Here is an 11,678-nt window from a genome sequence, read left to right on the forward strand (position 1 = left end):
TGTCTAGTTAAAGCACAACTAATCTAAGGATCAATAATAGTCTGGTTTAGCATGAGTTGCAGCACAATCAACACAGTGGTATTCTAACTACAATGGATACATGGCATACACTGTGAGAGCAAAATATTGAAGCACTATGATCAATTCTATCCTACACAGTTTTAAGAATTCAAGAACAACACACAAAATATGAATAACATAGCAGCAAGCTAGGGCTTCATCTAAACTCTAACTATGAAATTAGAACATCATGGAGATAATAAAATCAAACATAAACTACTGCTTGGTGCACTGACTAATCCTGGTATGAGTTTTATACACAATTCTCATCCCTATTTATACATGAAAATCTCCCAATTAGACTTCTATTCACAAATTGATAGAGACCCACTCACCATAATTGCTTCTCTAACCGCTCTTATTCTTCAATTCAACTCTACAAGATATTAATTTGATGTTCCTCAACTTTTGAAGATAAACCTATCCCTAACAAATATGAATGAGTTAATCTCAGCTAATATGCCAATCCCTAACATTACTTGTATTTATAAGGCACAAGTAATCACAGATTGAACTAAAAATAGTTTACATATGCTTGAATATTGACAAAGAATTAATCCAACTACCTAAGATGCTTTACACACAAGGTGAAAGCAATTTGCCAAAATTCAGAAATTAATCATGCTTTTCATTGAAATCCCGTAGAGAAGAACTAGTAAAATCAAACAAGAGGAAGTCTAATTATTAAAGGAGATTTCATCTCTGCCCTAGCAGAGATTTTTAGAACATAACAAACATTGAAATAAAACCTATACTAATGCTACAGCTTGCATCGGCTACTCAGGACATCTCCGTTCATTCACAACTGATTGTGTGAACATTAATCTTCATTTTCACTTCAAACATTCTTTTTAGCTATTATTAATAAAGGCAATCCAATAATTTTTTCTTAAAATCGAGTAATGAGACTCACTTTTAACCCACCTTTGATTGTAAGAGCGTTTTCTTTACATACACTTCAAACGTATTTCTCAGTAATTAAATCAAGTAGAAGGGAGTTTTAAAACGACTCTCAATCATGCTCATTCTAAAACCCCGCCTGACTATGTTGCTTTGTGTGTCATTGTAGATTCGTCCAGGTGTTATTCCTAAATTTAAATTTAACTTGGTTTTTTTTTGTTTGACATATTTGACTTTCGCATTGTGGATGCTCTAAGCTAATAGTAAACCCATTTAACTGGAAATGTTTTTGAACGCGCACTGCGCAAACAAATATTGATCTAGCAGCTTACATACTGCCAGATTAAGCAGATACGACCGCAGCAAAACCTGGATTTAACCCCAGTTTCACAACCATTTTTTAGCATGAATCTTGTAACTTTAATGAATATTTATTTCATTTATGTTAGTATAAAACCTTAAATGTTTGTGTTAGAGCATTGCTCGGTCGAACTCGCATGCGTTGCTATCTCAAGCATGTTTGTCAATGTTAGTGATTAAAACTATAAGTCTTGATTTCTAGTCTACTATAGCTAAGTCTCGGACTAGGATAGAAAGTGTAGTTGATCTCAAGAACTCCATGGCGGATCATCATACAAGACGAAGAACTACTCAAGGAACTAGTGGAACTTCATCGACAAAAAGGTATGTGGAGACTTGAACTTATCTATCACTCAAAAGTCTATCTACTCTATCTCCTATCTTGAGACAAAAGTCGTTTTGCTATATAGACTTTGATTATACACATTTGCTATTTCGAGCCGAGTTTATTTCACCTATATATTTCTCGAAATATGTGTTGGTAATCTTTCGCTTTGGCCAAGTTCATGTTTACCTAGTGACGAAATTCATGTTATGTTTCAATCACTTTGAAAATTTCTTTGACGAAAAATGGTTTGTGAATAACAACTATATAACGTCCTCTAAGAATGTTTCAATGATTGAAATGAGAGTTTAGATTATATAACCATTGATGGATATGAGCATTGTTGTGGAAACAAATACATGTATAAATCCTTATTCCTTGAACCGAAGTTTGCGAACTTTGTTGATAAAGAGAACCGGAACAAGAGCCGTGAAATAAGTCCGGGAACTCAGTCCGCGAACTGGCAGAAGTTCTCGGCCCGAGAAAATTTGCTGGAGTTTGAGAACTCCTTCCGAGAACTTAAGTTCGCGAACCCAGTCCGCGAATTTGAGTAGGTTATATCTAAAGACGATTGTTTGTGAACTTATATTTATATAAACTAAGGAATGAAAATTACAAACTGTGGCTATAAAGTTCATGAACTGATTCGAGTGAATCAAATCGTTTTTGCTTCAATTGTGTCTTGTGTAGTTACATAAGATTTCCTTGCAATTGAACAACTCTCTAACTAGTTCATTTGAGTCACTTGAACTAGTTATGGTGAAGAAAAATATGGTTGATATGAAAGTGCTCATATGGCTAACCATTTGGTTAACTATTGTTGAACCAACAAATGTACATGTTTGGGTACGGTTACACAAACCTCGAAACGTGCATTTCATTTGTGTGTGACAAGCTAGGTTTTCGATCTAACGGTTGAATGATATTAGCTTGAATCTAATCAGGTTTTCATCTAACGGTGGATATTGAATGCTTTCTTACCAATCTAACATTGATTGCAAACCCTGATTTGAAAGAATATATAAGGGAGAACTCTAGCAACTGGGAAACCTAATCCCCACACCTTACGTGTGATAATAGTTGTGTAAGCTAGAGTCGATTCTCCTTTAAACTTTCGTTTCTTCTTAAAAACCAGGTTAACGACTTAAAAGATTTCATTGGGATTGTGAAGCCAGACCGATACTACTTTCTCGTAATTGTGTGATCTAATCTTGCTGATTCTATCGTGTTGAGTATAATCATAACGATTGGCTTGAGATTAATATCTCTGATAGGCAAGATATAAAAGTAGTCACAAACATCTTTGTCTCATCGTTTGTGATTCCACAATATATTCTCTCGCCACGTCGATTAAGATTATTGTGAGGTGATTGATAATACTAGGTTGTTCTTCGAGAATATAAGTCCGGGTTATCAATTGGTTCTTGTTAACCTTGATTTATCAAGAGAAGGAACAAAAACTTGTAGATATTTCTGTGAGAGACAGATTTATCTATCATCGTAGACTTTTCTGTGTGATACATATTTGTTTATTAAAGTCTTCGACTTTGGGTCGTATCAACTCTTAGTTATGGTTTAGATCAGCTAAGGGAATCAAGTACGTAGTATCCTGCTGGGATCAGAGGCGTAGGAGCATAACTGTACCTTGGATTAGTGTGAGATTAATTGGGGTTCAACTACAGTCCATACCGAAGTTAGTTTGTAGTATGCTAGTGTATGTAGCGGCTTAATACAGTGTATGTTCAATCTGGACTAGGTCCCGGGGTTTTTCTGCATTTGCGGTTTCCTCGTTAACAAAATTTTGGTGTCTGTGTTATTTCTATTTCCGCATTATATTGTTTATCTTTATAATTGAAATATCACAGGTTGTGCTTTAGAATCAATCAATTGGAAATCCGACCTTGGGTTATTGATTGAAATCGATTGATACTTGAACATTGGTCTTTGGTACCGTTCAAGTTATCTCTCTAGTATTTGATAAAGACTCGCGGATTTCTATCTGCTTGAGTATAGATCAAATCGAGAGATTGAGATATTAATTCTTTGATATACGTTTTAAAGATTGAGTCTTATTGATTCTATTAAAAGTATATTACACTTTTTACATACAGATTGCTAAGTGAAATATTGGGTGTGGTTGTTGTACCCCCGCTTTTTCAGTTTGTATCTCTTAAAAAGGTCGATATTGTTGCTTTGCTGATGTATCCAGTTATGTTTTCGGTTATGGGTGTTTCGTATTGGATCAATAATAAGCGTCAAATCCATGTTTAATTAAAAGAACGAGAGATATTGACTAAAAGTTTCCAACTCCGCCAGATATTACTTAAAGTGAATCATATGTTTCTCATATCAAAGAAAGTGAATCTTTCGTATGTGTTAATCTTAATAGATGGAGAAAGATAGAAGTATTTGAATTGTTCAAGATGGAAAAACATATAAGTGTCTGTATTGCACAAGAAGGAGTAGAAGCGCGGAACTATATCCAATCATACTCCAGAATTTCTAGACCTTCTACAGAACTTTGTTGTATTATCAGCCAAAGCAGCATAGTTTTTTTTTAAGAGCTCAACTTTGACAAAGCTAAACGCTTTGAAAATGACCTTACAATTATCTATGATTAACCAAAACAACTGGTTATTGTTTAAACTGAAAGACTCCACTGCTAATTTTGCATCACTTGTAATATAGACTTTTTGTTTGTTTATTATCTCATGTCATATTGCTGCTTCCGGTACTGCAAAGCTTGTTGCCACTTTCGGATGCCTTGTTATTCCGGGGATGATCTTGCAACCAAGATAATTTCTCATAATCAGTCCAATTCCTGAATGATTAGTGTTACTATCTAGAGAGGCATCACATAAAATAAGCACATAATGTTCAGGGAAATTGCAAGTCACGTTACTTAAATTCTTGTCAACTACTGGTTGACGAATCATATTAGAATAGGAGGAGAGACAGGATACAAGTATGTTTCTATATCATTAACAAGCTAAAAGGGAAAGTTTATATGTGAAATGGGGATTAAGGTTTTCCCCTGGAAGATATGAAAACATTTATCTCCTCGTATATTCCAAGCAATAGTAAAGACAATGGAAACACAAAATTTGAGTTGAGATGAATTTAGCCAATGAGCAATTTAACCCTGCGATCCAAATTCATGTCAATGATTTGAGATATAAGAGCATTACTAGATGCTAGAGACCAAAAAGCTTTAGCGAACGGACAATTCGATAAGATATGCTTAGGGGTTTCAGGTGTTGTATGTTACACACGCTGCAATGTAGCCCTTGACTGTTGGTATATCTCTGTATAGTAACTTTAGAAGGTAAGATCTTCTCATGGCATTTCCAAACGTGCAGTTACACCTTAGGCAGGATAGAAGTTACAAAGGTCCCTAGGGTTCATAGTTTGTGGATTGTGCATATGGTTGATTTGACCTGAAATTAACTTATATGTAGACTTGGTAAAAAACTGTCCATCTTATACTAATATAAAGAAAAAAGGCATTTTTGGTGTTTGTAACCCAAATTTTCAATCAACAATGATATTATAAGAAAGGGGTAATATCATTGTTTATATAGAAAGGGGTATTTAAAATTGTATTTAAAACTTAGAACTACACAATTCTCCGTATGAGGACCAGGTTCCAACATAGGAATAAACTAGGATAAAAAATAAAAAAATATGAATTTTAACTAGTAAATCTTCAATTTGTTCTTGTAATTGGAAGAGTATTCGATCTGATCTTGATTCCAAAAGAGGGAATTTCCATAATGAAATCAAGAGGAGAACCAGTATTCTTCCAAATATAATAACAAACTATTCTCTTGTCATGATGCAAAGGATTTCCATTTTTAAAATATTAACACTTGAGAATCATGACCCACATGTCTTAAGCCATGGCAATGGATCTCAGTTTTGGAGAGAATAAAAAGGTTGACATGGTTGCGATTTTAAAGCCCAAGCTACCTTGGAGTTTGTGAGAACAAATTTATACACCGTGCTTGGATTTAAATCTCTTTGAGATGACAAATGCTTAGAGATAATTATTACATCACTTTGTGTCAAAAAAAATTATTACATCACTACTATGCTTAACCACACTTCCGAAGGATGTATCACATTCAATGCTTACAGGGTGACAAAACAACAATCAAATGATAATAGTAATTTAATCTCGTGGGTTAAACCCAAGGTTTACTGATGTGTAATCTAGTAGCCTCAGTGCTGCTAGACCCAGCGTTCAAAAAAGTTCCCAATAGAGAAGGTAACTGTAACTGACTAAGCAAGAGTAATCAATCACAAATGTTCCGGTATTAAAGTAGCAGCGGGTTTAAGTTGCTTCTAAGCCTTCTGAGCATTGGGCTAGCGGCAATTAAAACAAACTCATCGCAGTAAGATCCACTGATAAACACTTAAAATATATGTTGCAACACGAGAATAAAAATCACAGTTTTCTTGGTTTATGACAGCTAAACTCCAACCACAAAACCTGAACCTTCAAGACAACCAAAAGAGAGCATTGTTTTATTGACTACCCATGTTTACAGACTCTTAAGCAGGTAATAATAACCAGGGCATATTCCCTCCTGCATCTCTCTAATAAGGGCTTTATATTCCTTCATCCTGCAACCCTCCTCGAATGATTTCTGGCTGAGGGAATCTCGTGAGTAGGTTGTCCAAGGAACCCATCAGTGGTGTGGCCATGCCAACCTCCAGCCTTCATACGTGGTGGTGGTGCCGATGCTTGCTGCTTGGAGGGAGGAGCAACAACTTTCCCAGCGCTAACTGTCAGCTGTGCCAACTTTTCTGTCGCATCCGAAACCCCTCGAAGAGCCCTGCCTCCAGCATAAAGAGAAGCTGCACACAACAGATTTTTTTTTCCTTTTCATTAACTAAATAGCAAAAAGATGCAAATAAAAAAATCACTAAACATCAGAATGTGGTACAAGCTACTGCGGCAGCATCTGAACCTGAGAACATTTGGGCACTTTACATGTTCTCTATAAATCCAGTGCTCATTTGATTGGGACATGAAAGACATGGGTCTAACTTACCCGCACCTCAAAAACTAATTGCATGACATTTGATCTCTCCCAATTAGTACCTACCAAATCAAGTGCAACTAGAGACATTTAAAAGACTTACTTGGGCTGTTCCTTGCTGGCGGTCGATATTTTGGTTGTTGTTGTTTAGCAACAACCTTCACAGATTTGTCTAATTTATTCGTAGCTTGTTGATCCATTTCCAGCTTTTTTGGTACGACCCCTGAGATGGCATACATCCCACCGAATTAGAATATTGACAAAAAAAAAAAAAAAATTCCATGTAAAGTTGGCTCAAAACAGATGTTCATATGCAGAATTTCAAAAAAATCACCTGGACTCAATGTAGTGTTTGCCTTTGCAGACGAGAAGTTGCGCAAAGGTTTTGTATCAGAGAAAGTTCCAGAGTATCTTCTAGTGCTCCTCTGCTCCAGTGTTGTCTTAGTTCCAACTGCACAAATTCGCCTCCCTTAATTAGAATTCAAAATAACACAGCATCTTCACCACATAATTTGAGATTTTACCAGCCGCCAAAGATAAAAGAACAAACCAGATGGAGGTGTTCTAGTAATTGCAGTTCTTGCCCGTAGAGATGGAGGTACATAATAGCAGGACTGAAAAATTGAAGGAAACACGTGTAAGTGGCCACATTCACTAAATATACGAAAAAAGAAGAATCTGTTGCTTACATTGTTGTCAATAAAAAAACATTTAACTAGAAAATTACCTGAAAGAACGGATGCTGTAGTGCCTCAGCAGCTGTTGGCCTCTTGTTTGGGTCCCAAGAACATAGCGACTGCACATATTTGAAGAAAGGATAAAGTGTTCACAGTTTTTTTCGTTCCACAATTTACAAAGACAACTTATACCAAAATGAAAACTTACACTAATGAGATTTGTAGCATCGTCACTAGCAGATGGAATAAGCACAGAAAGGTGGACACCTGGTAACTGCAGCATTCAAATTTATTGATTAGTTCAAAACAAAAACAAAAAAGATGCATAGGAAGTAAAAAAGAAGAGTGAAACAGCAGTTATCCAACTGAGTGAATAGGTAGACAAAACACAAGCAAGCTTCACATTTTAGACATGGACAAGGACTCTTACCTGAGGAAATTGATAGTTGATTGAGTTTTGAAGCTGAAGACCCTCAGCCCATGATTTCTGAGTTGGACTGCCAATCACACTACATATTTTGTATATCTCATCCGCTTCACTGCATAACAAAAGAAAAGCAACAGCTGGTGAGATTAACATTTTGTAACCTAGTTTAAATTAAGAACAACAATAGATATCTGTTCCATTCACACAAGTCATAACCTGCAATTGTATCAACAAATTTCAATAATTACCAGACGCATGCTCACAAATCTTTAAGAAAAAGGAATTCAACTTTGAACAGTTCATGTGAATGCACACCTGGAACCAGGAAAAAGAGGGCGGAGTGAAAGCAATTCAGCCATGATACCACCCATAGCCCACATATCTGGAGAAGGAACATTTGATCTATTAAATTATAATCAAACAGATTATATGATAACATGGTACAGCACTATCATACGCACCAACTGCGGAATTGTACAATGGTGACTGGAGCAGAACTTCAGGAGCTCGATACCTGCCATATGCATATTTGTTAGGATGACAAGATGCATTTGAAGACACAGGAGCCTAACATTAGCGTGGAAACCAAATAGAACTAACCAGCGAGTGGAGACATATTCTGTGTAAGGCGGCTGGGAGCAAACTTCTCGAGCAAGACCAAAATCTGCAACTTTAATCAGGTCTTTTGTAACCAACAAATTCTCTGCAAAATTCAAGTGTACAATAAAATTAGACAATGTTCATTTAGAAAAAGGGACAAGCACAACCAATTACATGAGAGAAAAATATACAATTTAGCAGAAAACTTATGTAAAGTTCAAGACAGAAGTTCAGTTTTGTGGTTTCATAACCATAAAACAAAAGATAAACCTCATTACCAGGCTTAAGGTCGCGATGAAAGTATCCACGCTGGTGCATATATGCAAGAGCTTGAAATACTTGAAAACACCAGTTGCGTACTTCAGCTTCTGGGAAGAGCTTCACCTTATCCTTAATTAGTTGGTACAAGTTGCATTCCTGAAATAAACGCAGTACGCCGGACAGTTAATAGATGCCCCCACATGACTTAAGGACACAAAACACACCTAGATATTTTTGAAAAAGCATACCATGTACTCGAACACGAAATACAGGATGTCATTTTCTCTTATGACTTCCTTGAGCTTCACAATATTGGGGTGGTTCATCTTTCGTAATGACTGCAAAAACAATTAGTAAGTGCAGATCCTCAGATTAGAGAAGAACTAGAATATAGAAAGCCGATACTACCTTGACTTCCCGCAGGTTAATGCACTCTTCCCAAGAATAATACTTTCTCTTCATCTTCTTTATTGCAACCTTCAGCGAAACACATCAACATGAGAAGACACAATCAAGACCAATTCTAGCATTGCGACTCCAGTCATGAAACATCAAATGAACCCAACCAGAAGAAGAAAAAAAAACAACTATCAAATAGACATACAACTTCCCCAGACTGCTTATTTAAAGCACGATAAACGCTTCCAAATGTTCCATCACCAACTTCCTTGATAATCTTATATCTATAAAGATCAAGAGAAAACATTAAACCCCATAAAATGCTCAAACCAGAAACATAAACAAGTATAAGGAACTTAGCTCACCTATCCATTTTTCTTGGCGAATATCACACAACCGGTTCCAAAACTTCGACACTTACTTGAATTGAGAAAAAAAAATGCAGAACTTGTGTTTAAACAAGTGACATCCCACATATACAGCTAAGGAAATACTACTAAGTACGCTATAAAATATATGGAAACCTCTATTGCCAAATCCACCATTAATTGAGCAAGCAGCTGTGCAACACTACAAAAGCAGTAACCTTCTGAAGGGTGCACTTGAAAGTCTTGTCCACATAAAGCTCTAGAAGCACAGACTTAAATTCTGTAACTGACATATGATGCTAGATGAGGTAGGAAATCATGGAGCATCTTGCGGAAATATTGACAAATGGTTCAAGCGGAATTGACATACCCACTGAGATGACCTTCGTTGTGAGGTACTAGAGTTCAAAACCTATACTCTAATGAATTTGGAGAAAGGGATTTAGAATTCAGCAATGGGTTTCCATGCTAGCGTAATCTGAGCTCTGACGAAGTAATGACTAAGAAACACTAGGTCTGCATATACGAAGTAACAGATGTATCTACAGATAACTAAGCAAAAACTTTCACTTCACTTGCGGATTTTGGCCCTGCAAATTGAAAATTAAACAAGGTAAGCATCCTGTAATACAATAACGACAATAGCAATAGGTATTTTGGGAAGTTCCATAACAGTTACAGTACCCCACAAGATGTTCCCCCCGAATATCTCGAGCTAAAATTGTGTTGTAATGCACTATCAACAGAGAGGATGTCAGAAAATAAAAAACTATCTTAAAAGACTCTGCTTCACGTAAGCAAGTAAACAAAAAACTTACTCATATAATTGCAGTACGGGTGGAACACCATAATCAGAAAGTATTTGCATCAGGCCTGCTATGGTGATCATTTGCAAGCATGTGGCAACTAAGTGCAGTTAACAAAGGAAAAACGAAGGAAATCTCCAAGAACGAGAAACTGCCAGTCAAGAACCTCCTGGATAAGCAAAACTCGAAACTGGTGGCAATTTGACCAAAGATGCACTTGCTCCATATCTCAAGAGGAATGATTAAGCCTTTCGAATTACAGAGTGGCGCAACCTAGCAACAGATAAAATTGGCATATTATTCTTTAAACAGAGCTCAAACAATATCAACTTCAACTATTTGAATCAACTAATCAGTGGGTTAGAAGCACTGAAACAGACACGCTATGGTTATAAAGAAGTCCCCTATTCAAGGGTTTTGTTCATCAATGAGTGTGGAAAACCCAGAAAACTTCACTAGAACCCAAACAGCTCCCAGCTAATGAGATGTAAAAAGCAGAAATCCATATGATAGTCATCAATTCCAAAATACAATATCAATTATTCATATAGAAAAATATACTCCAATAAAACCAAAATAATCCCCAAAATTATCTATAAAAACAACAAAATCAACCAAAGTGAAACAATCATCACTTAGAATTCAGATCTAAAATTCATTGGAACATTAAATTAATTCAACCCAAATTCTCAAAATCGGGCCCAAACTTTCATAAAAACGTAAATCCGAATCAAAACCTTCAATTACCTTAAATATCAATGATAGATCGAGTAGATTCACATAGTAAGACAAAATACAAATCAAAACCCAGTCTGAATCCCAATATAAGTGAAAATTTCATCTCAATTTCAAAATAAAAATCAAATAGATTCAATAGCAACTCGTCCAAAATAAATCAAATCCGATGATTCCTATATCAAATCTAATCTAATCTAATCAGGTTTTTCAGATCTACATATATAGATATGGAAATAAAATAAAACAAAACAAAAAAAAAAAGTCTAGAATTAGGGTTTACCTTTACGCCTTCCGGCATAACCTTCCTCGGCTCGAACGAAGAATGGCCGAATCCAGAGCTAAAAACCTAAAATTATGCCTTTCCTTTATTTAGGACTAAATAGAAAAACGCTCACTCTTCCTAAAACAAAAACAACCAACAAAGAGAACTCGAGAACAAGCAAACTATGAAAACCGAATATATATTTACCACAATGGAATTTTCCCATCAATACCCTCTCTTTTATATAGTACCTTATATTTAATTTCCGATTCAATACTACGCAAGGTACCTAATTCTATGGGTCCCACATATTTTATTATTAAAATTCCATCAGATTTGCTTTTTTTGACCGTTAGATTAAATATAAGATTAGTTGTTGTTTTGTTTGATTCTGGGAATATTACATCAACTCCTAAATAATTTGGTTGCAAAAGGGACTGGTTGAATTAC

At 35.8% G+C, this 11,678-nt stretch overlaps 1 protein-coding gene across 1 annotated transcript; it reads right to left on the reverse strand.

Annotated features, from left to right (window-relative positions):
• Positions 1-6,020: 6,020 nt before the first annotated feature.
• Positions 6,021-11,435, reverse strand: LOC113301751 (cyclin-dependent kinase F-4-like). The gene is made up of 17 exons (XM_026550557.1): positions 11,247-11,435; positions 10,241-10,501; positions 9,420-10,012; positions 9,260-9,338; positions 9,064-9,132; positions 8,904-8,993; positions 8,673-8,811; positions 8,395-8,497; positions 8,256-8,308; positions 8,110-8,176; positions 7,798-7,906; positions 7,576-7,641; positions 7,418-7,486; positions 7,241-7,304; positions 7,025-7,141; positions 6,794-6,913; positions 6,021-6,505 (listed from the first exon to the last, which is right to left on the reverse strand). Exons 3-17 carry the CDS (start codon positions 9,425-9,427, stop codon positions 6,267-6,269), a joined length of 1,392 nt encoding a protein of 463 aa, XP_026406342.1. The 5' UTR covers positions 9,428-10,012; positions 10,241-10,501; positions 11,247-11,435; the 3' UTR covers positions 6,021-6,266.
• Positions 11,436-11,678: the final 243 nt, after the last annotated feature.

Source organism: Papaver somniferum, chromosome 8, assembly GCF_003573695.1.
Source record: "Papaver somniferum cultivar HN1 chromosome 8, ASM357369v1, whole genome shotgun sequence".
NCBI classification, from domain to species: domain Eukaryota; kingdom Viridiplantae; phylum Streptophyta; class Magnoliopsida; order Ranunculales; family Papaveraceae; genus Papaver; species Papaver somniferum.

Bases quoted from the DNA above. Each gene is read 5' to 3' on its own strand.
- LOC113301751 (XM_026550557.1), bottom strand. The intron at 8,309-8,394 runs GTTAGTTCTATT...TGCATATGGCAG, and splicing joins GAATATGTCTCCACTCGCTG to GTATCGAGCTCCTGAAGTTC. The intron at 8,177-8,255 runs GTGCGTATGATA...TTCCTTCTCCAG, and splicing joins ATTGTACAATTCCGCAGTTG to ATATGTGGGCTATGGGTGGT.